The sequence below is a fragment of the Hemitrygon akajei genome, chromosome 11 (genome assembly GCF_048418815.1).
Source record: "Hemitrygon akajei chromosome 11, sHemAka1.3, whole genome shotgun sequence".
In the NCBI taxonomy this organism is placed as follows: domain Eukaryota; kingdom Metazoa; phylum Chordata; class Chondrichthyes; order Myliobatiformes; family Dasyatidae; genus Hemitrygon; species Hemitrygon akajei.
In genome coordinates this window covers 100,401,254-100,426,789 of record NC_133134.1, presented here as the reverse complement: position 1 = coordinate 100,426,789, position 25,536 = coordinate 100,401,254, and the positions used below count along the sequence as shown (strand labels likewise).

At 42.7% G+C, this 25,536-nt stretch overlaps 1 protein-coding gene across 1 annotated transcript; it reads right to left on the bottom strand.

Annotated features, from left to right (window-relative positions):
- Positions 1–15,182: 15,182 nt before the first annotated feature.
- On the bottom strand, positions 15,183–17,663 carry LOC140735152 (immunoglobulin lambda-1 light chain-like). The gene is made up of 3 exons (XM_073059940.1): positions 17,556–17,663; positions 17,102–17,461; positions 15,183–15,810 (listed from the first exon to the last, which is right to left on the bottom strand). The coding sequence occupies exons 1-3, from the start codon at positions 17,602–17,604 to the stop codon at positions 15,485–15,487; spliced, it is 735 nt and encodes a 244-aa protein (XP_072916041.1). The 5' UTR covers positions 17,605–17,663; the 3' UTR covers positions 15,183–15,484.
- Positions 17,664–25,536: the final 7,873 nt, after the last annotated feature.

Genomic DNA, 25,536 nt, shown 5'->3' with positions numbered 1-25,536 from the left:
CAGTACAAATCCCTGTGGCACACCACCAGTCTCCGGACTCCAACCTGACGAACAGTTATCCACCACTACTCTCTGGCATCTCCCATCCAGCCACCATTGAATCTATTTTACTACTTCAATATTAATGCCTAACGATTGAACGTTCCTAACTAACCTTCCATTTGGAACCTTGTCAAAGGCCGTACTGAAGTCCATATAGACAACGTTCACTGTTTTACCCTCGTCAACTTTCCTAGTAACCTCTTCAAAAAATTCAATAAGATTTGTCAAACATGACCTTCCACGCACAAATCCATGTTGACTGCTCCTAATCAGACCTTGTCTATCCGGATAATTATATACTATCTCTAAGAATACTTTCCATTAATTTACCCACCACTGACGTCAAACCTACAGGCCGATAATTGCTAGGTTTACTCAATGGAACCACATGAGCAATACGCCAATTATCCGGCACCATTTGCGTTTCTAATGACATTTAAAATATTCCTGTCAGAGCCCCTGCTATTTCTACATTAACTTCCCTCAAGGTCCTAGGGAATATCCTGTCAGGACCCGGATCCGGACTTATCCACTTTTATATTCTTTAAAAGCTCTAGTACTTCCTCTTCTTTAATCATCATAGTTTCCATAACTACCCTGCTTGTTTCCCTTACATTACACAATTCAATATCCTCCTCCTTAATGAATATCGATGAAAAGAAATTGTTCTAAATCTTCCCCATCTCTTTTGGCTCCTTACACTCTCATCCTCTAAGGGATCAATTTTATCCCTCACTATCCTTTTGCTATTAATATAACTGTAGAAACCCTTTGGATTTATTTTCAGCTTACTTGCTAAAGCAAACTCATTAGCTCTTCTAATTTCTTTCTTAAGAATATTTATACATTATATTCCCCGAACACCTTATTTACTCCATGCTGCCTATATTTATTGTAGATCTCTCTCTCTTTCCGATCCAAGTTTCCAATATCCCTTGAAAACCATGGTACTCTCATACTTGTAACCATTCCTTTCAAACTAACAGGAGCATAAAGCTTCTGTACCCTCAAAATTTCACCTTTAAATGAGCTCCATTTTACACCCTTCCCATAAAACAAATTGTCCCAATGCACTCCTTCTAAATCCTTTCGCAACTCCTCAAAGTTAGCCTTTCTTTAATCAAAAATCTCAACCCTGGGTCCATCCTAGGCATCTCCATAATTATATTGAAACTAATGGCATTGTGATCACTGAACCCGAAGTGCTCCCCAACACATACCTCCGTCACCTGACCTATCTCATTCCTTAACTAGAGATCCAACACTGCCCCTTCTCTAGTTGGTGCCTCTATGTATTGCTGCAAAAAACTATCCTGCACACATTTAACAAACTCCAAATCATCCAGACCTTTCCGTCTTCCTATTCCCCAGCAATGAGCGGATGATGGAAAAGGCTCCAATTCTTTCCGTACGCCATGCTTGATGAACAGAACTTCTTCCTCTGTTCCTCCGTTGCAGACTGTAGACGGCGAATCTTTTTGTTATTCCACATGTAACATGTCCGTCCGTTTAAAAATAAGCCCAAGTATGTATTTGCATCGAAAGGTTGCATTCTCAGTGTTGTTCACCTTTTTTCCCGCTTGTGGGCTTCCGAATGACTTCTACCTGGCCCCATATTGCTTTGTTGTTTCTTTGTATCTGCTCTGAATACCCTCTTTCAATTGGCTCAGGGAAACAGTTCAGGCATGAATTTGCTCCGCCAGCGCATCAGGGTTTAACCAAGACAACGACGTATTGGATGGTTGCAAAAGTGATATCAGGGAAAGGTCATGGAGGAATAATACTGATCTATTTCTGTAAAGTGTAACTATTTAATTGATAGATCACTTAGTTCCACTCAATATCTGAGGAAAATATATCATTCTCCCTTGTGACCAGAGATGAGAGCGAAGTCTGAATAAAAACTTTAATAAAGCAGATAATATGGTCTTTCAAAAAATGCCCTGTTGAGTATATCACAGGAACAACCGCATACCATCAATGTGTCCGCTGGTGATTTGCGTTTAGTGGGCTGTCTGCAATGTTGTTGAAAAGGCGCCGTTTCTGAAACTGCTTTGGCAAGCTGGGTTCGACTTCAGTCTAAGACGACACTCTACCGCCACCACAGGTTGACCAGTGGAACCTGAAACACCCGGAGCCCTAATTTCTCCGTGCCGTCTCACATTTTATTACCCTTTGACAGAGAATTGTAGAAGAAATTGCCATTTTGAAATATGCCCTTAATACTCTGGAATTACTTATGTTTATTGCAAATATTGGATCTTAGTGAGAGGAGAATTCAATGCTGGAAAAGTCAAAACTTTCTTTTGTATATTATACAAATTTTAGCACCATAATTGAATTGAATTGTATTGAATTGAATTGAATTGAATTGATGGCTTATATCGTTCACATGCCGGAGGAGTAGAATTCGTTACTAGGTAATTAGTATGTAATGTATAAATGTAGGTAATTTCTGAGGAGGAATGCTTATGGATCAGAACCATATTGAATTGTTCGTTTTATTTCCTTCATGGTTTAGTTTTCTGAAATTGCTGACTGCAACAGATGAACAGTAAAAAATCTTTGTTGGAATTTCTGAACCCCTGCCCTGCATTATTGTCCTCATTCATTTATACGAGGTTTGTTATTTACATTGATAAGTCCATAAAGCAAAAGAGCAGAATTAAACCATTCGCCCAAAAGTGTGCTCTGCCATTCAATCATGGCCCGTTTAATATCCCTCTCAAGTTTACCCCATTAACCCACATTGACCCTATCATCTTTGATGCAAATCAACAGCCTGCCAACCTCCGCTTTAAATATACCCAATGTTGGCCTCCAGATCCGTCCGTGGCAATGAATTCCACAGAATAACTATCAACTAGCGGAACCGTTCCTCCTTCTCTCCATTGTGAAGGGAGGTCCCTTTCTCTAAGGCTGTGCCCTCTGGTCCTAGGCTCTCGCAGTATATTTATAGTGGAAGGGTAGTAGTAGTGGGCAAGCTCCCACTGCTAAACAAATGCAGGGGCTAAGGCGGACAACTGGCTCCTTAAAACCAGTTGCCCCGTGCAGATTGGGGTGGTTAACCACGGATGGTAGCTCTTCTAGGAGAGGGACTCCGATTACAAACCTCCGCTGCTTGCGGCTATACGCGCTCACGGGAAAGGCTTCGGGTATAAACCCGGAGGTAAAATCCGGAGTCGGCGTCCCGAAGGCGACTGACTGCTGTGCCCAGTACTGGCATGGCAACACCAGCGATGCTGCTGGCACCAAATTGTATCGACTTTCGTCGTTCCTTTGGATCCGTCAACAACATGGAGAGGAGGGTCCAACTGCATGGGAATCAGACAGATCTCCTTTATCAGTTCTGCCCTGGCTTGCGCGCTGGAGAAGCCACTCCCGTTTCGCTTTATAGCGCTGGGCAAACATGGGAAGTAGCAGTTACAGGTTATAAGACATAATGCTTGATTGGCGTAGAGCATGGCGCCAAGGTTTACTTCCGACGGTGGGAGAGACCATCGCGTATCACCGGACAGCTACCGCCTACATCAAGCAGGGCAGTCCCCAGCCAATAAGGTGCTGTTCCACCACAGTCAGTTTTCTTCATTGGGTGCCTGGGGATAATGGATTATTCCACGAAACGTTGACTGTAACTACTGGACAAGACAGGAAAGACAAAAAATTCGAATAAGACAACACCCCTCAAGTTGGGATGTCCGCACAGTGCTGACTGCACTTGACCAAAACCTCAAGGATATCGATGATGTGCTAAAAACAGCCGTCATTAACAGTGAACTATTAAAGCGCAAGGCAGATAAAGCTACAAGAAACACGTTTGGTGGATTCAGGTACACTGAAGGAAAGGGGCTACACCTTTTTCTAGCAGGGAAACAACCAAGACGAGCCCCACGAGCATGGAGTGGGTTTTGCTGTTAGGAACTCTTTGTTGCAAGTGGTGGAGCCATAAGAAAATGGATCAGAAGGATTTATTACTCTCCGCCTACACACCAGTCATGGCCCAGTATCTCTCGTCAGTGTGTATGCTCCTACCTTGAACTCCACCTCTGAGGCAAAAGACATGTTCTACAACATATTAGAAGCTGTTGTCAGGAATATTCCCAGTGATGAGCACCTCGTTTTCCTTGGTGACTTCAACACCAGCCAGGGAGCCAATAACGATTCCTGGCTGTCTTGTCCTGGCCACTTTGGAATTGTCAATATAAATGACAATGGACAACTTCTCCTGGAGTTCTGCTCCTATCACGTACTGTGTGTAACTAACTCCTATTTTCAGGTGAAGTCGCAGTACGAGGTCTCATGGGACATTCACGGTCTAAACACTGGCACCAGCTAGACATGATCAATACCAGGCGCTCTTTCTTCAAGTCTGTACTATCAGCCGCTCAAACCACAGTGCAGACTGCTATCCGGATCATGCTTTAGTATACTGCAAGGTCAAACTACGTCCGAAGAAAATCCACCACTCCAAACAAACTGACAAAACTCGCATCAACACAACAGAGATGAAACAGTCAGAAAAAGGTTGACCAGTTTGCCAAGTCAGTTCAGGGTGCTTTAGCTACCTCCTGAAAAGGAGATACTGCAACAGAACAATGGTCATACCTTCGCGACAACATCCACGAATCAGCACTCTCTATCCTTGGAAGAAATAAATGAAAGAGCAGTGACTGGTTTGAGGCAACGTCCAACATCATGACTCCTGTCATTGAAGCCAAGCGTGCAGCTCTGACAGAGTACAAGCGCCCACCATCCAAACAAACACTGCAGGCACTTCGAGCTTCTAGAAGCAAAGTGCAACAGACAGCAATGCAGTGCGCAAATGAATACTGGCTCGAGCTCAGTGAGGACATTCAGACTGCAGCTGTGACAGGCAACATCAGATCGATGTATGATGGTATCAAGAAGGACCTCGGCCCATCGCAGAGCAAGACAGCACCCCTGAAGTCATCCAGCGGTGAAATAATCACCGATAAAAGCTAACAGATGGAACGCTGGGTAGAATACTACTCTGAGCTCTACTCGAGGGAAAATGTTGTTAGCTCACCCACTGATGCCATCTACCAGTCATGGATGAACTCGACTCAGAACCAACCATTGAGGATCTCAGCATGGCATTTGACAGTCTTGCCCCAGGGAAAGCTCATGGCAATGATGGGATTCCTCCAGACATGATGAAACACAGCAAGAGCTCATTCCTCCAACCTTTACACGAGCACCCCCGTCAGTGCTGGAAGGAAGGAGCCGTACCACTGGATATGCGCAACTCCAAAATCGTCACTTTATATAAGAACAAGGGTGATAGGAGCGACTGCAACAACTACAGGGGTATCTCCCACCTGAGTACCGTCGGCAAAGTCTTCGCTCGTGTTGCTGTGGCACGTCTACAAACTCTGGCAGAACGGTTCTATCCTGAGTCCCAATGTGGTCCTCGCACAAGGAGGTCAACTGTCGACCTGATTTTCTCACTCCGTCAACTTCAGGAGAAGCGCAAGGAACAACAGAAACCTCTCTATGTCGTTTTCATCGAATTGAACAAGGCATTCGACCTTGTCAGCAGGGATGGGCACTTTCGGATTCTTCTCAAGATCGCTGTCCCTCGAAACTCCAAAGCATCATCAAATCATTGCATGACGACATGAGATCTACTGTTCAGTACGATGGCAGCTTATCAGAACCCTTTGCTATTCATAGTGGAGTCAAACAAGGAGCGTGTTGGTCCCAACATTATTCGGCACCTTCTTCTTATGCTATTGAAGCACGTGTTTGGGACGTCGACAGAAGGTATCTACATGCTCACCAAGTCCGATGGGCGGCTGTTCAGCCCTGCGCGCATCGGAGCAAGAAGAAAGGTGCGAAAGATCTTAATACGTGACATGCTCTTTGCCGATGACGCTGATGTAACCTTGCCACCAAACAACAGCTACAAACTCTCATGGACTGCTTCTCTAAGGCATGCAAGGACTTCGGGCTTGCCAGCAGCCTAAAGAAAAAAAATGTCTTTGCCCAGAACGTACTGAAGTCACCAGTCATTACTATTGAATATTACGATCTAGAAGTGGTCCAGGAGTTCACATACTTGTGGTCGACAATTAGCGACTCTCTCTCCCTCGATGCTGAAATCAATAGGCGTATCGGCAAAGCAACATCGATCCTTGCTCGAGTCTCCTCGCGGGTCTAGGAGAATCGGAAACTCGCTACAAAGACCAAGACTGCCGTGTACAATGCATCCGTTATCAGCACCCCCCGTATGGTAGAGAGTTGGACTATCTACTCCAAACAAGAGAGGAAATTCAATAGTTTTTACCTGTACAGCCTTCGTCGCATCCTCGGCATCACCTGGGCAGACAAAATCCCAAACTCGGAGGACCTCTCCTGCGCTAAACTTCCCACAATGTTCACGCTTTTAAGACAACGCAGACTGCAGTGGTTGGGCCACGTCCGTCGTATAGAGGATGGTAGACTGCCAGTCCTATACGGAGAACTCGTAACAGGTAAGAGGAACCCATCTTCCCTCCAAGGACCTCTGCAAGCGCGACGTGTAAGCCTTGAAAATCAACACAGAGTACTGGGAGGATACAGAAGATGACCGCAACAAATGGCGAGGTACTCTTCAGCAACACCTAGAGCAAGGCGAAAGAGTGATCCTGAGTCAGTTTGAGGAGCAGAGAGCTAAACGGAGAGCACAGCGGACAGCGGCCAACAATTCCACGACGCCCTACACATGCAGCAACTGTGGCAGAGCCTGCCGTTCCAGGATCGGCCACAATAGCCACAGTCGACGCTGCTCGACAAACCAGTGACTACCACAGGCGCTGTACCCCATGGTCGACCACGACCGACGGAGGCCACACAAACACATCATTAAGAACACCCTGCAGCGCTAACTGGGCTTAGGTTCTTTCTGTAGTTTCTGCCTTCTACTCTAGGTCATAGTTCTCCCCAGTCTCTCCTCACCTCACAGCAAATGTTTCCCAAGCTCAACGTCCACGCCGACGAAAATGCTACATGTTCAACTGCGTATGATACACATTGTATCGAAAGGACAGGCAGTTTGGCATAAAAGTGGTTCTTTTGGTAAAATGAAAAATATATTTTTATAGATGAAAGGTTCCGGAGCATAGAGGGCTGCAGATTTGTTCCTTTATTCAAGAAAGGGAGTACAGATCGCCCAGTAAATTATAGACCAAGTGAATCTTACCTCAGTGTTTGGTACGTTAATGGAGAAGATCCTGAGAGGCAGGATTTATGAATATTTGGAGAGGCATTATATGATTAGGGATAGTCAGCATGGCTTCATGAAAGGCAGGTCATGCCTTACGAACCTGATTGAATTTTTTGAGGATGTGACTAAACAGATTGATGTAGGTACTGTAGTATATGTAGTGTATATGGATTTCAGCAAGGCATTTGATCAGTTGCCCCATGCAAGGCTTATCCTATCACAAATAACTCTTCCAGAATTGAATTCGGAAGGACAGAAGGGATTAGATAGGCCTATAAGAGGTCGAAGAAGCCCTAGGATCACTTTAGAATAATAAATCTCCAGGACAGGATGGTTTTCCACCTGAATTTTATAAAAGGTTTAAAGATTTGTTAATCCCTCATTTTATGGAGTTAATATATCAAGTGGAAAGAACACATAAACTTCCAGAATCTTTTTGGACAGCGATTCTAACAGTATTGCCAAAAAAGATAGAAATCTTTTAAAACCAACATCATATAGGCCTATTTCTTTGTTGAATACGGCCTATAAAATAACAGCAAAAACGTTATCTAATAGATTCTCTAAATATTTACCAAAATTAATACATATGGATCAAACAGGATTTATTAAAAATAGACAATCGGCAGATAATGTAACTCGGTTCCTTAGCATAATTCATTTGGCACAAAAGAGGGATGAAATGAGTGTAGCCGTTTCTTTAGATGCAGAAAAAGCATTTGATAGATTGGAATGGGATTTTTTAATTAAAGTATTGGAAAAATATGGGTTAGGAGAATCTTTTATAAACTGGATTAAAACCTTAAATACTAGTCCTAAAGCTAAAGTAGTGACAAATGGCCAAATTTCAACACCATTTCAATAAGCAAGGTCAACTAGACAAGGCTGCCCATCACCACCTGCTCTATTTGTATTGGCGATAGAACCTTTAGCTGAATTAATTAGAACTGATTCAGATATTATGGGTTTTAAAGTTAATCGGGAGAAATATAAGATTAATCTATTTGCTGATGATGTTCTGATTTATTTAACAAACCCATTGCATTCGTTGCGTAAATTACCTTTTAGGTTGGAAGAATATGGGAAAATATCAGGGTATAAAATAAATTGTGATAAAAGTGAAATTTTACCCCTGACTAAAGGAGATTACAGTCAATGCCGACTAGTAACTCAATTTAGATCGCCGATAAATGGTACAAAATATTTTGTATAAGAGTTGATAACGATATAAAGAATTTATATAAATTAAATTATTTGCCATTATTGAAAAAAAGTTCAAGAAGATCGTGATAAATGGATGATGTTACCAATAACATTAGCAGGTAGAGTCAATGTTGTAAAAATGAAAATATTTCCTAGAATACAGTATTTATTCCAAACACTACCAATACAACTGCCGCAGAAGTTTTTTCAAGAGTTGAATAAAGGTGTGAGGAAGTTTCTTTGGAAAGGTAAGATGTCAAGAATATCGTTGGAAAAATTGACATGTAAATTTGACCTAGGAGGGTTACAACTCCCAAATTTTAAGAATTATTATAAAGCAAATCAACTTAGATTTATTGCGTCTTTTTTGATCAAGATAAACCGGCATGGATTAGAATAGAGTTAGATAAGATAGGAGAAAATATACTAGAAGATCTTATATATAAATGGGAATCTAAATGGATACGGGAAAAGAAAGAATCCCTTATATTAAAACATTTGATTGATTTATGGAACAAGACAAATGTTGATGATGAGATAAAGAAATCTTTATTAGCAAAGAGACCTTTAATTCAAAATAGACTCATTCCTTTTACAATGGATAACCAACTTTTATATAACCGGTTTCAAAAGGGATTAGATATATAGGAGATTGTTTTGAAGGAGGTATATTGATGTCATTTGGTCAATTAAAGAATAAATATAAATTTCAAATAACATTCTTTTCTGTTATTTTCAATTAAAGGGCTATTTAAGAGATAAACTGGGTCAAACAATGTTAATGCCAAAACCTAATGAAATAGAAACTTTAATTCAAAAAGGAAAAATTAAAAAAATACGTCTTGTATGTATAATTTGATTCAAAAACAGACAATTAAACTAGGAATTCATAAGTCAAGACAAAAATGTGAAACTGATTTGAATATTAAAATTGATGAAACAAATTGGTCAAGACTATCTCTTGATAGTATGACAAATACAATAAATGTCCGACTTAGATTAGTATAATATAATTTTTACATCAATTATATATTACACCACAAAAAATAAATAGATTAAATCCAAATTTATCTGTTCAATGTTTTCGTTGTAATCAAGATATTGGTACTTTTTTACTCTCTACTTGGTCCTGTGCCAAAATTCAACCTTTTTGGATAAATTTAAGAGTTCTTTTGGAACAAATTATCGGAATACAACTTCCACGTAACCCAGTATTATTTTTATTAGGTGATATTGAAGAGATAAAACCGAAACTCAAATTGAACAAAAATCAGAAAGAATTTATAAAAATTGCTTTGGCATTAGCCAAAAAGACTATTGCAGTTACTTGGAAATGGGATTCATACTTAAGTATGGATAGTCATGGAGGATTTCATTATGAAGCCTGATTTGGATCCCAAGAGGGGAATTTGTAGAATGCTTCCGAGATGGCTTTTAGAGCAGCGCTTTATTGAGCTCGCGAGGGGATTAGAGCTTCTGCAGTAGGTGTTGTGCTATGAAATGGAATTAATTAGAGAGCTTAAGTTAAAGGAAGACTTAGGGGTCAGAGATAGGAGAAAGGAAATTACAGGCCAGTTAGCCTGACCTCAGTGGTTCGGAAGGTGTTGGAGTCGATTGCTAAGGATGTGATTTCGTGACACTTGGAGGCACATGATAAAATAATCCTAAGTCGGCATGGTTTCCTTCAGGGAAATTCTTGACTGACAAATCTGTCGGAATTCTTTGAAAAAAGCAGGATGGACAAAAGTTTATAATCGGAGGATTATGTGTATTCGGATTTTCAGAAGACCTTTGGCAAGGTGCCACAGATGAGGCTGCTAAACAAGTTAAGAGCACACGTTATTAAAGAAAAAATACCAAAATGGAAAGAGCATTAGCTGATTGATAGGAGTGAAAGAGTGGGAATAAAATGAGCCGTTTTTAGCTGGCTGCCAGTGTCGAGTCATATTCCACCGGGGGGGGGGGTCTGCGTTGGAACCGCTTCTTATATTACGTTACGTATCAATAATTTTGACGCTTTGTGGCCATGTTTATGGACAAGAGGAAGATAGGTTGAGGGGGAGGTAGGAGATATTTCTTTAGCCAGAGTGTGGTGATTCTGTGGATTTCGTTGTCACAAGCGGTTTCGGAAGCTGTCATTAGGTATATTTAATCCTTAGTTTGCTGGGTTCTTGATTACTTCGACCATGAAGCGACACGAGACGAAGTTAGGAGACTGGGGCTGAGACGGAAATGGATCTGACAGGACGAAATGGCAGATCAGGTTCGACGACCAAATATTTTTTATGGTTTTATGATGGACGCTGCTTTCCTGCGACAGCGCTCTGTGTCGATGTGCTCAGTGGTGGGGAGGGATGTTCTGGGCAGTATTGATTAGTTATTGTAGGATTCTCCGTTCAAAGGCTTCTGTGCTTCCATACCAGGCCTTAATGTAATTCGTCAACATACTCTCCACCATACATGTACAGAAGTTTAAACTAATTGATTATATTTGATGAGATGATGGTATTGAATACCGAGCAGTAGACGATAGAGAGCATTGAGATGTATACATCTTTGTTGTCCAGATCGTCTAGGATTGAGTTAATTACTGATGAAATGGCATCTACTATGGACCCGTTGTGCAGATGTGTCAACTGGAAGTGATTAAAGTCGATTCTTAGGCAGAACCTGATATATTTTATCATCAGATTCTCAAAAGCTCTTAATCACAGGGAATGTAATTTCTAATATACGGTAGTTATTGAAGTGGGTCACCACGTTCTGTTTAGCTCCCAGTGTGATTAAAGTCTGCCGATTGAAGGTTAACTATATCGGTGAATATGCCATCCAACTGATATGGATAGTTCTTTAGGACTCGGGTAGGTAGTCCATCTGGGCCGGATAATTTCCGTGAATTCACACTCATGAATTACACTTTCACGTCGTCTCAGCAAATGAAATTACAGGGCCACTGCGGTGGATTTCCTGAAGGTGTCCCCATATTTGGAAGATGAAATCGAGCATGGAAGGCATTGAGGTTATCAGGGAGCGAATTCTTTTTGTCACCTATATATCTTAGTTTCTCTTCTTCTAAGGGGTAACAGCACTCAAACAGCTCGACATAGCTGTCGAGCATCCTCCAGTGATTCACATTTAGTTCGAATAAACCGCTATGCTATGACAAAAGCTTAAAATTAGTTTGATTTGATACAAATATATGGAAAATATCATGACATTGATAAAACTCCAGAAATCTCTCCAAATGAGGTTTTTTACCTTTTCGTTGGTGTGGGAACATTTTCTGCTGTACTGATGTTAATATGGAACATATACAAAAGCAGCCACTCCTTTGACTCCTGCGACTATTTTTTTGTTGTCCTTGTATCTGGAACCTTGGTCTTCAGCCTCTGCTTGCATGGAGGTCGAAGACGGTCGGCCAAGTGATCAGATGTCTCGAAATGCGGTCTGGGCTTGGAACGGTTGGAATTCCTTATTTTAACTCATTCCTTATTATAGAATGTTGGGAATGCTGCTGCACCTTTTATGTTAATGATAAATGTGCTGAGATTTCTTCAATAACCCTAGCCTGTTTGAAGTCATCGACTATGATCTGAAAAACGTCGGGGTGGACCGTGGCTTGTTTGGCGATAGCAACATTCGATATCTCGACTGTTTGATTAATGTCAACTTTTGGCTGCATGGAAACCGCGCTCAGGAGCACGAAGAAATACTCTCTTGATAAGTAGAATGGTCGGCACTGAATCGTTAGATGATCCCGTTGGGAGGGACTAGAGTACAATAAAACGGCCAGCTCCGTGTGCCACCGAGAGTTTATCCTGCAACACAGACTCTCAAATTTTGCCTCTCCGAATCCGCAGTCCGGTCCACCCTCTGTATCGAGAATCCGGTGGGTCTTATACCTCATTTCCTTCCGATACAGCAATCTTGCCTTTAGGTCCTCGGTCTTGTTCTGCAGCGAATGTACATTTGCTAACAAGGTGCTGGCTGGAGGACTGCTCATTGCTTGGCAGTTAAATCTGGTCTGGAGTCCACCCCTCCCCCTTCTCTTCCGGCCATGCCTATGTACCTTCGTCCGCTTAAAACTTCCATACCTGCATGCTTGAGAGTTATGTCTGCTCAGCCCTTCACAAGATCATGAGATCGGCAGTTGAGGAAGGTTCAAAAGGACGTTGTTTAAAGGGGAATTTCAGGCTGTAGATGTCAGTGAGAGTAACTCAGAAGACGTATATTTAGGTTTGTAAGCAGTCTACTACATAGAGCATAGAACTGACACACAACACATGACATAATATTACTAGAAATTAATTAACATATAATAAAACAGATTCAAGAAGACTGAGATTTAGTATCAGGTGTATTTACGACAGAAATTAAAACGTAAACAATGTAACGTTATAGTCGCTTCATAAGTGAAGAGACCCGGGTGGTGGCAGGGAGTTCAGTCGTCTCACGGATCGGGAGAGCAAGTTGTTTCCCATCCGAACAGTTCTTGTCCCAATGCTGAAAATGCCCGATTGTAGGGGATTAAAAGAACGGGTAACAGGCGCTGAAGAGATGCGAACGCCGCTTGTTTTAACTGTTGAACCTTGTCCACTGACTATATTCCGGTGAATGGGTGAATTCTACTTTCACCAACATCATTCGTGCTCACCTTTTCCAATATGAGATCTGAACTTTTTATATTCAGTATCATTATTAGTTCAGTATACCATAATATTTAGTTTGCATATTGCCGTTGTAGTTGACATGTAGAGGTAGTGTGGATGTGGAAAATAAATTTATATCTCGACATCCACGAAGGGGGTCAGGATTGTGCGTTCTCATTATATGGTGCATTTAACTGACTGTTTTACAATGTTCCCGCTGCAGATTGGGCATGGAAAGTCGACTATTTATCCCTCTCCGTTCCTCCAGCAATTTGTGATTTTATGTGAGTGTTTCTTCAGATTTCCGGTATTTTCAAAATTTCTTTTGTTTCCAGGTCTCTACATTGTCCGGGTTTCAAACCTATGCAATAATCGCCTCTGTAAGAATGGGATCCGATGCAGCTGGAAATACCGCTCAGCCCTTTTCAGTGAAACACACTTACGGAGCATCAGCCAGCTCACAATCACTGCGTACTTTGGTTGGAGCCTCCTTCTTCTTCTAAAGAAACCCGTTAAATATTTATCTGTTTATAAGCTTGGATTTGTACCACTCTGTCCCTGCCCTCGGGTATTGTAAGATGTGCTTTATCATCGCTGCCGTTCCATCTACACCCCCTCACCTTCAAAGCAACCCTAACAGATTTCATCAGTTCACGTAGTGAATGATTTGTGCGAAATTTATCTAAATTCTCTGTGAGTGCATGGGCCTGTTAAACACACCCGTCTTCTCACTCACACTCACTCTATTAATCAGGCAGGATTTAACTTAAACTTGTGCACACGGGGTCTTTCATCATCTTGTTCCCGGTTCAGCAACTCTATTCCATGTGATTAATAAACAGACCTTAAGCCCCACAACACTAGGTTCAGTAACAGTTATTGCCCTTCAAACATCAGACTGCAGGAACAGTATGAATGACTTCAAAAACCACCACTCTGAACTGATTCCAGAACTTATGGTCTCACTTTCAAAAACTCTACAACTCATGTCATGAGTGTTATCTATGTATATATCTACCCATCTATCTATCTAGCTATCCATCCAGCTACATATGTAAAGTATTTATTTGCGGATTTTCATTGATTCTATAGTATATAGTATTTCTGTTAAACTCGAAATGTCCGCAACAAAATGAATGCCAGGGTGGTAGACATATCTGTACTTTGATAATAAAATTACCTTGACTTTTGCCGATAACGTCACACTGACTGGCGGGGAGTTTCCAATGACTGAGACGGGTTTAGATACTCAGTGAACTGGTGGGTCAGTAAAGGAAACCGGAACTGAGAGGACAGGTCCACATTGATCATATTGGTTGATGGAGTGGGAGGAAAGTGATGAATGGTCTACTCCGGTTTCTGTGTGTTATTTTAAAATGTTCACTTGCCCAGTTCTTTAAAACATTCCTGCGCGGAGGTTTTGTGTACGGGATCGGATAACATGTCTAAGGGGTGACAGATAAGAAATGGATCAGATACTTTCACGCTGATTGTAACAGAGTCGACTTTGGATACTCAGGCGTTACAGAAGGCAATTTGCTGTTGTCTGCCGGGAGGTTATATGCTTGTGTGCTCGTGTGCGTGCGTGTCTGTGTGCCGGTTGGATGGGGTGGGGATGAAGGTGGAGGAGAGGGGGTGGGGCGGGCGTTTGACGTGATCTCGAGGCGTGCAAGGAGATCGTTTGCGGTGGAACTAAGAGATCAGATAATATCAGGTGCAGAGCGTGACTGAATCTTGGGTAAACACACCTGCAGCGTAATTATCTCATTCATGGGCACCATGTGGCCAAAATATAGTGAGAAGTCTGATCTCCTTCACACAGTGATGGTAGGAAATGAAGAGCAGAGGTACAGGGCGATGGGGAAAAGAAGTTCCCTGTAATGGTGGGAGATTAACGAAGACCGAAGAGACCAACGCAGGACAGAGAGATCGGCTTTCATCAGGAAGGGCGGAATAGGATAATTGAGTGGATTTGAGCGTAATTCTATGTGACTCGGTTTGCAGACGGCACGTTCTGCGCCAGCAAACTCCCAATTTACCGCTAGTAAGGACAGACCATGATAAACCAGCCAGTAGTTGCAGCTTTACTAAGGGTTGTGATTCACAAGATCCAATCATAACACAGTCACAGGGAGATCGCTCCATTCTACATACAGCAGAAATCAGATTCAGTACAGTGGATACAATTCTACAGAGAATCACGCGTCGCAAAAGACGGACAATCATCGCGCTCATTTCTGAAATAAACTGAACATTTGTTTGTTCCCAGATGCGGATATTAATGCACAATTACATTACACGACGCGGCTACACAGTCCCAGAGAGTGGAAACAATACAAGTGTGCTGTCAACTGGCGCGGTCTCACTACGAACAGGTCGACGAAGAGATGGTGTGACGCAGAGGCGCGCTCAGCGAGCTGTGACTCACGCTGCAGGAATAACTGGAACCTTTTTCCCAGGCAGTGGCGGGAACCCGCAGGTAGCTGATTAGCCTGTAGGTCTGGTCGGTGTCCGGTGACGCGGTGCCCGTTGTCACTCCGGTCTCCGTCTCGACATTATCCACGCTCCAGTGAAGCGCTACCAAGCCCGGTTTAAAACCGCTCACCAGGCAGGAAAGAGTAGCCGAACCCGAGCCGGTTTCTTTCGCGGAGGGAGGGAGCAAAAGAACCGAGGGCCTCCGGGACTCGCTACCTGTGTGTGAGAGAGGAGATGGAGGGGAATAGAAACAATTTTAATTCGTAGACTTTCGTAACTCGTGGATAAAAAAATACTCCACCAGAGAATATTCAGAAGCTACCGAATACTGAAGCAAACGATGAAAAGTGTGGCGGAGGATGCAATCATTCCATCAGTGAACAAAGCGTCAGTGAGTGGTTTTCCAGATTAGTCACAATCCTAAGTGGACTTTAACATCCACTGACTTACCAGGCGGGGAATCCGGGCCCTACCAGAGATGAGTCCGGAGCCTCATTCATACCACTCAACAATTCCTGCACATGGTTCTCCTCAGTTACTGGTATTTCTGTAGATTGGTGTTTACTGCCGGACACCAATAGTTCTTCAGATTCGTAAATGGGCCGTGAATTGACTCATTTTACACTTGAAGGAGCTCTGCAAACTCTGGATTTCTAACCTACACTCCTCTCTAACAGAGCTTTTCCAATTCCAAAAAGCAATTAGCATAACTAGGGACCCCACTATTATGAACAAATGCGGTGCCAACCTGTTACTGGCCACTGTGCCGAGCGAATTCCCCATTGAATTCCGGTAACTCCCAGATATTGAATTCGTCCCTCCCTCCCTGATTTTGTGTGCTTCAGAATGTCCAAATCTCCTCGCCCAGTGATGGCAGAAGTAATGGTGGAAAAGAAGAGTGGGCCCGTGAGCAGAACAGAATTGTAGAAACAAGAACAGTCCAGATCAGACCGTGATTACCTGCCGGACATCTGCAAACCCAACCTTTCGCACTCCTCCCTCTGACCAGACCGCTAGCTTTCCAGCATTTATTCTGCAATATACCTTACAATATCTGTTGTTTTCCTTAATCGTTCGTGCCCTTGTTGAAAATTTGAACCCGAGGCGGCCAACTCTGAAGGCGTTGGCTACCATTTATAGCAGTTCTGAATATTGGGGAAATTTTTGTATTCTCATCTTGCGGATTGGGTAAGACTGTTTCCGATTCCCGCAGAACTGGACCTGGATTCAATGATAAATGGGGAAAAATACTTGATCGATCTGGTCACCCACCACACCAGACTGGTGCATTCGAATGGCGGTATGTACCTCGTGCATAAGTGTCATGAAATTGAATAATGGCTGGTTAGAGGGATCGAATGGGCTCTTATTCCTATTCGAGGCAGGTCAAGCACCCCCGCGGCATAGAGATGGCATCATTATTCCCTGCATGGCTAGTTCCACAGCTGTGGGAAATAGGAGGGACTATGATGTGAATTCCTAGTAACGGAAAGAGCGAGTCACTTACTCTTTATATCCAGAATACAGCCTGGACCGAAAATAACAGCGTTATCCCACGCTGCACAGTAATAAACAGCGGCGTCCCGGATCTCGAAGCTGCCGATGGTCAGGATGTGAATGTTGCTGGAAATGTCTCTGGATGGTTGGAAACGGGTTGTGATCCCATTCCCTCGGTATATCTCATCATCACCCACTGGATCGTGCCTAAGCAACCACTCCGGTCTCTCCCCGGGACGCTGTCGATACCAGTACATGTAGTAACTTCCAACCTTTCCGTTCTGCATCCGACACTCCAAGCGAGCCGTCTGACCCGCGGAGACAGGACCGGACATTGGTGTCTGATTGAGAACTGGGACCGCTAGGATACCTGCAATGAAACACAGTAAGAGAAGTCTCACCAATCGTTTAATACGCGCTAGAAAATCAGCGGTAGTTGCTTTTTTAAGCAATGAGACACTCACCTGATAAGTGAACCAGTAGAGCCCAGAGGAGATGCAGCACTCGGGACATTCTTCCGGACAGAGCAATGTTTCGACCGACTCGTGCACTGTTCTACAAACAAAGGGAGCGGCTCCGGATCCAGCTTCTGCAAACCGGTGGCCCCTGGTCTGTTTATTAACGGAGATGTTAATGAGTGGGAGGCGCCCGGGAAAGGATGGGGCGGAGACAGACCGCCCGACAGTTGGAATCTGGGAATGGCGACCTCAATTATCTTCAAAACCTTAACTTCTCACTTCTAAAATGTTTCAGCTTCATTTGTGTCACATATCCCGTCATGTAGAAGATTGTACAGACTCAGTTAAAACTGATTTTAGATGTCTATATCGGCAGATGTTGTCTGTAACAACAGAAAGCAGTCGGCCTCATCGATTCTTCCTCTGTAATTATTGAGATCTAAACCGTTCAAGGTCACAATTATCAAATCCGCACAATACTTAACATCCCCCCATCTTGACGATAACTTCGCCATCAACATGCAGTGACAATTAAACAGTAAGCACTGGATTGATTAAATTACGTTATGTAAATAGAAGGCGACCCAAAGTTTGGGATCATAAAGTTGAAAATTCAAATCAAGTTAATTGTAAAAATATGTGCATGTTACCATATACTACGCTAAGATTCAATTTCCTGCAGGCATTCGCAGTAGATACTTAGAAACATAATGGAATCAAGTAAAATACGCAAAAACGAAAACAGACAAACAACCATTGTGCGGAAAAAGACAAATTGTGCAGAAACAACAAATACACAAATAAATTGATAGATGGAGGAATAAATAAATTAATAAACAACATTAGTTGTACAGTCCCTGAAAGTGTTAAATGTGTGAAATTATTCACTCTGGCTCAGGAGCCTGGACACGTATCTGATGATACAAAAGGTAGGCCGAAGTTTTTTCAAGAAAAACGCCCCAGTTCTCTAGACCAAATTCCCGATGCATTGGTCAAACAGGAATATCCCAACCAAATGGACTGATCCCTCACTACTACTCTAAGCTACACTCCCTTTTCCACAGGGTTAACATGTGGGTCATTGTAAAAGAAGGCAATGGTGTGTTTTTCATTATTGGACTCTCACGCTCTATCTCTTATCCAAGTTTAATCGTTCTGGCTCTCTTTCCCTCTCTGTCTGTCTGTCCGTCTCACTCTCACTTTCCTTTCCCTCCCGACTTACACGTTTATAATGTTACATTAATATAGAAACATGCACAGACCCCACTTGGAGTATTGTGCTAATTTCTGGTCACCTCACTATAGGGAGAATGTGGAAACTATTGAAATGGTGCAGAGGAGATTTACAAGGATGTTGCCTGGATTCCGGAGCATGACTTATGAGATTAGGTTGAGCGAACTTGGCCTTTTCTGCTTGGAGCGACGGAGGATGTGAGGGGACCTGATAGAGATGTATAAGCTGTTGAGAGGCATTGATCGTGTGGATAGTCAGAGGCTTTTTCCCAGGGCTGAAATGCCTAATACGAGAGGGTACAGTTTAAGGAGCTTGGAAGTAGGTACAGAGGAGATGACAGGGGTAAGTTTTTTACACAGAGAATGGCGAGTGCTTGGAATCGGCTGCCAGCAACGGTGATGGAGGCGGATACAATAGGGCTTTTTAAGAGACTCTTGGATAGGTACATGAAGCTTAGAAAAATAGAAGGCTATGGGTAACCTTAGGTAATTTCAAAAGTAAGTGCAAGTTTTGCGCAGCATTATGTTTCTATATTTCTACATGGTTTGTTTACATTTATTACTTTTGACGTTTTAGAGATTGAGATAATTTCTTGTGCAAGGTGTGGTTATTGTTCGAGGTGAATCAGTGCAGGATTGACTCAGGACTTGCCAACTTGTGATTTTGTGGAATCACAAATCACATTCCCCAAATCACAAATCAGGATTGGGATTGAAACTGATAATCACACTGCAACTAATTCAGTTTCAATCTGCCAAATTAAAGCGCAAATATTTGGGCCAGACTGAGGCATATCTAGTGGAAAGCAAGTAATATCGACACCACTGTGATACACAATTATCACTCACAATCACCTCTCCTTCTCTCTCTCGCTCTGTTTCTTTCTCTGTTTCTCTCTTCTTTTACACGCTGTGGTTGCTGTTCTTCAAAGCCAACTTCTTCCAAACGCTGTCGGCAATGAGTATCATGTTAATCTTCCGTTCTACTATATTTCCATGAGGTTTTATTTACCCTCCTTAAATAAAACCTTATTGAGAAAGTTAGGAGGCATGGGATTCAAGGGGACATCGCTTTGTGGATCCAGAACTGGTTTGCCCACAGAAGGCAAAGTGTGGTTGTAGACGGATCATATTCTGTCTGGAGGTCGGTCACCAGTGGTGTGTCTCAGGGATCTGTTCTGGGATCCCTACTCTTCGTGATTTTTACACCTGACCTAGATTAGGAAAAGAGGGATATGTCAGTATGACACAAAGGTTGGGGTGTTGTGGATAGTGTGGAGGTTTGTCTGAGGTTACAGCGGGACATTAATAGGATGTAAAACTGTGCTGAGAAGTGGCAGATGGTGTTCAAACCAGTATGAGGTGTTTCACTTTGGTAGGTCAAATACGATGGCAGGATATAGCATTAATGCTAAGACTCTTGGCAGTGTTGAAGTGCAGAGGGATCTTGGAGTCCGAGTCCATAGGACACTCAAAGCTACTGCGCAGGTTGACTCTGTGGTTAAGAAGGCATACGATGCAGGCCTTCATAAACCGTGGGATTGAGTTTAAGAGCCGACAGGTAATGATACAGCTATATAGGACCCTGGTCAGGCCCCACTTGGAGTACTGCGCTCAGTTCTGGTCGCCTCACTAGAGGAAGGATGTAGAAACCTTAGAAAGGGTGCAGAGGAGATTTACAAGGAAGTTGCCTGGATTGTGGAGCATGTCTTATGAGAACAGGTTGAGTGAGCTCGGCCTTTTCTCTTTGGAGCGGCGGAGGATGACAGGTGAACTGATAGGTGAGTGTAAGATGATGAGAGGAATTGATTGTGTGGATAGTCAGAGGCTTTTTCACAGGGCTGAAATGGCTAACACAAGAGGGCATAGTTTTAAGGTGCTTGGGAGCAGATACAGAGGAAATGTCAGGGGTAAGGTTTTACTTAGAGGGTGGTGAGTGCGTGGAATGGGCTGCCGGCTGTGGTGGTGGAGGCAGAAACGATAGGGTCTTTTAAGAGACTTTTGGATTGGTTCATGGAGTTTAGAAAAATGGAGGGTAATGGGTAACCCTAGGCAATTTCTAAGCTAAGGGCGTGTTCGGTACAGCTCTGGGCCGAAGGGCCTGTTTAAGCTGTAGGCTTTCTATATTTCTATGTTTTCCCTTGTATATTTGGATAATTTCATGGCTGTTTTTATTTCTATTTTCTAACGTATTCATTCTCAGCCTGAAATTGATCCATGTCTACTTTTGCAGTTAAAAAAATCATACTTACTTGCAAGAAGCTTTTCTAGTGAATCTTGACATATCAGGCCACACATCTCCAGCGGGGTTAAATGCAAGTAGACATCTTTCCAGAGGTTGCGAGAGACTGGAACTAGAGGTCATGGTTTAAGTATGAAAGTTGAAGGGTTTCAGGGGAACATGTAGGGTAACGTCTTCACTCAGAGGACGGTGAGAGAGTGAAACCAACTGCCAATGGAAGATTTGGCTAAAGATCCGATTTGAAAAGTTAAGAGATATTTGGGGAAGTAATTAGATGAGAATGGTACATAGGGCTATGATCCTGGTGTTAGGTCAATGGGACTAGACTGGTTAATAGTTCGGCATGGACTAGACTGGATTAAGGGCCTGTTTCTGTGCTGTCGTGCTCTATGACTCTATGACACGTTATTTTTATTTTAATCAGATCCTTCATACTCTAAGCATCTAAGCATTCTCAAAGGATTTTGATAATCCTTTCTTTATCCTCTCACACACGACTTGGCATTTGCACAATTGGCTTTCTTTATCTTCAAATAGAGACGTCAATTATATCAAGCACTCTGAAAATTTATTGAGACCTCCTTGAAGTTCCGTCAAACGACCAAACAGCGACTGATCTACTCTTCTTAAATGAACTCTTAGACAGCAAATAAGATAGATAGATAGATAGATAGATAGATAGATACTTTATTCATCCCCATGGGGAAATTCAACATTTTTTCCAATGTCCCATACACTTGTTGTAGCAAAAACTCATTACATACAATACTTAACTCAGTAATAATATGATATGCATCTAAATCACTAACTCAAAAAGCATTAATAATAGCTTTAAAAAAGTTCTTAAGTCCTGGCAGTTGAATTGTAAAGCCTAATGGCATTGGGGAGTATTGACCTCTTCATCCTGTCTGAGGAGCATTGCATCGATAGTAACCTGTCGCTGAAACTGCTTCTCTGTCTCTGGATGGTGCTATGTAGAGGATGTTCAGGGTTTTCCATAATTGACCGTAGCCTACTCAGCGCCCTTCGCTCAGCTACCGATGTTAAACTCTCCAGTACTTTGCCCACGACAGAGCCCGCCTTCCTTATCAGCTTATTAAGACGTGAGGCGTCCTTCTTCTTAATGCTTCCTCCCCAACACGCCACCACAAAGAAGAGGGCGCTCTCAACAACTGACCTATAGAACATCTTCAGCATCTCACTGCAGACATTGAATGACGCCAACCTTCTAAGGAAGTACAGTCGACTCTGTGCCTTCCTGCACAAGGCATCTGTGTTGGCAGTCCAGTCTAGCTTCTCGTCCAACTGTACTCCCAGATACTTGTAGGTCTTAACCTGCTCCACACATTCTCCATTAATGATCACTGGCTCCATATGAGGCCTAGATCTCCTAAAGTCCACCACCATCTCCTTGGTCTTGGAATCGAGCCAGCATCCTCTCCACACTGGCAGTCCTGCACACCAAGACTTGTTTAATATTGGAGGTACCTTTTTTTCGCACTTCAGGTCTAAAGGACATATGATCGTACATACTGCTGTATTCCCTACTGCAAACACTTTTAATTTGGAAGCTCTGACGCTGTGAGCACTGATAACTCATTTTATGTGATTGCACACGTCTTTGTGTCAGTTTATATCATGTAAAGAATCCGATGACCATGGCTCCAGGAACCAATACTGAGATGTACACGTAAGAGATTAACAGATTAACACAAGGAAAATGCTGATGGTTCTCAGCAAGTCAAGAAGCATTCATGGAAATGAGTAAACAATCGATGTTTAGGGCCAAGCGAATAAAATATAGACGTTTCCGGCAGATATCTTCCATCAGGAGTTTCAAGGAAGATTCTCAGCCTGAAACGTTTACTCATTTGACTCCTTTCAAAATATGATGCCTGACGTGCTGATTTCCTCCGGTATTTTGTACACGTCATTGTGAAATACAGTTGTCCTATCCGAGAGAAACACCACTTGTAGAGTTGAGCTTGGACTGACTTGGACGCAGTAGGCCTCGCTGAGATCAGTGTTGAGCTGCGTGGTTTCAGAGTGTCATTCAGTAATCCTTGGGTTCCCACCATTTGTCGCTAATGTACCTGTTTTCTTCATATTCATTCTCCTGCCTTCTGCTGGGTCAGACCACTCTGGATTCAGAGTGGTGTTGACGAGCCCACGGAGCCTGCATTACCCTCTGTTCTGCAGAATCGCAAGAAGCGGAGATGAACGATTTCTGTCACACTCTCTCGCCGGCCCTGTGCTTTGCCCGTCAGGCGAGGCAGTATGTGCAAGTTGTTTCAAAAACGGGGCATCAATCATGAAGGACCCCCATCACCCAAGACATGATCTCTTCTCATTACTACCATCGGAGAGGATGTCCAGGAGCCTGAAGATGAATACTCACCATTTAAAAGCAGCTATTCCCACCTTGCAATTAGATTTCCAAACGGACCCTGAACACGATCTCATTAAAATCGTTGTCTTTTGTACCAGTTATTTATAGAATTATAAATATAATAGACATTTACATGTTTTCTGAATTTATTTCTTATTATAATTTAATATATCTAATATACACATTTATATATTATTTTAATTTGAATACATTTGCGATAGTATGTATTAAATATTTATAATTGTTTCTATGTATTGCCCTTAACTGTACTGAACATTGCCGCAAAGCATCACATTCTACGGCATCAGACACTGATATTAAAACTGATTCTGATACTTATCCTCACTCTAATGATTGATGTCACTGAAATTGGGCCCTGTGTGCGACATCATCCCTCTCGATTCTCTTGTCGACGGTTTAGTTCATCACCACCCACCCTGCATTCCGACACCACCTGTCCACAGACGGTTGCATACTGTGCAATGAATGATAAGAAATTTCTTCCAAATAAATGCTCGGCTCGTGTGATTCGGTATCAATATTTGTCTATTGACAGCACTAGGAAGTGTCTTGCCTTATTTTTATTTGTGAAATGTTATCTCCTAATATCCTGCAGTTTTGTGTTGTGTAATGCTTTTTTCTAAAGATCCCCTCTCATTGGGTTATGGGAGACGGGACTGAAATCTCCAAAACGTGACATTAATGACCTGGGACAAGTTCCTTTTCATTCGATCCAGTCCTGACCGTCAGACACTGGTCAGTTCAGTTAACCCCTGCCTCATAGCGGTTCACATGGTCGAACAGTCTGTATCTGTAAATAACACTGATGCAGCTGTGAACCTCGTCATGTCCCACGGGGACCGGGGCGGTGTTGGCACAGCCTTTATTTAGCGACATTTACTCAAATCAATGCTGTTTCTGCCTTGTTTGTGATCCGGTGCAGGTGGCGCTGTAACAGGCCCCGGGGGTGGGGGAAGTGGTGGAGGGGGTTGTTGTGGATGAGGTATTGAGAACATTAAAAAAAACACTCTAAATCTGAGAAACTGTATTAACTGGAAGATAGAAATTGTGAAACTAAATCTTCGAAAAAATCGTTTGCAAAAATTAACATTTGCTGTTACAAGCGATGAAAATGACGAAGTGACTGTAAGATTGCAATTCTTTAAGTGATATATTGGAAAGAGATTAAGAGCAAGTCAGGGAAGAGGAGAGAGACGGAGGATGAGAAGGTGATGGGGAGCGGGTAAGGTAAAGTGTAAGGTGGGGAAGGGAATCAGAATGAGCGAGCTGCGAATGACAAAAGGCAGAGGGGTTGTGTGTGAGAGATACAGAGATAGAGAGAGAGCAAGGTAGAGAAGTGAAAGTAAAGGGATGTGAGAGAGGGAGAGGCGTATGGTATTGCCAACTTATGTCATCACTGTGTCTGATAATATGTAAAATAATTTCAGATCTGGACACACATGGGAATAAATGCGATCACTTATTGGACCTCCCGTACCTGTTCCTCTGTTCCCTAAGCTCATAGTTGATCAATCGCACAGATCCACCTTGCTTGATCCCTGCAGCGCTGAATCAAATATTTAATATAAAATATATCAATATAAAAATCAAATCAAATTGTCCCCAAATATCTGTCTTTCCCAGGCTGGAACCTGCTGAGCAACCGAACATTTACGGAACTCTGTGGAGAATGTTCCATAGATGCACAGCCTCTGACTGATTTGGGTCACGTCACAGTTGTTCATCCTGTTTTCCATCCCTTATTCAGAGGACAGAGTCTTTGCGTCCTCTTTGTAGCCAATTGTCTATCAGCGTCATCGCCTCTCGTTTATCTAAATCCGTCAGTTTGGTTTCTCTCTCTCAGGGCCGGTCCTCTCTTACGGGAACGCAAAGGTCACACGAACATAGCGTGCAATTGGATCTGAAGTCAAACCTGTTGCCTGAATGGCGAGGTTTTCTCTGAATCCGGGATTAAAATCTCACGCCCTCAAAAATCCTTGGAGAAGGCCAACATTTGTCCTCCCTTACAGTTGCCGGACTTGGATGTAAAAATACCTCTGCCATGAACCAGCACAGAAGATATTTGATCCACAATTTTATTGGTTGCCCTCAATTTAAAATAT

Bases quoted from the DNA above. Each gene is read 5' to 3' on its own strand.
- LOC140735152 (XM_073059940.1), bottom strand. From the start codon at position 17,604: ATGTCCCGAGTGCTGCATCTCCTCTGGGCTCTACTGGTTCACTTATCA. The intron at 17,462-17,555 runs GTGAGTGTCTCA...GTTTCATTGCAG, and splicing joins TCTACTGGTTCACTTATCAG to GTATCCTAGCGGTCCCAGTT. The intron at 15,811-17,101 runs GTAAGTGACTCG...TCTCACACACAG, and splicing joins CTGTATTCTGGATATAAAGA to GTAGCGAGTCCCGGAGGCCC.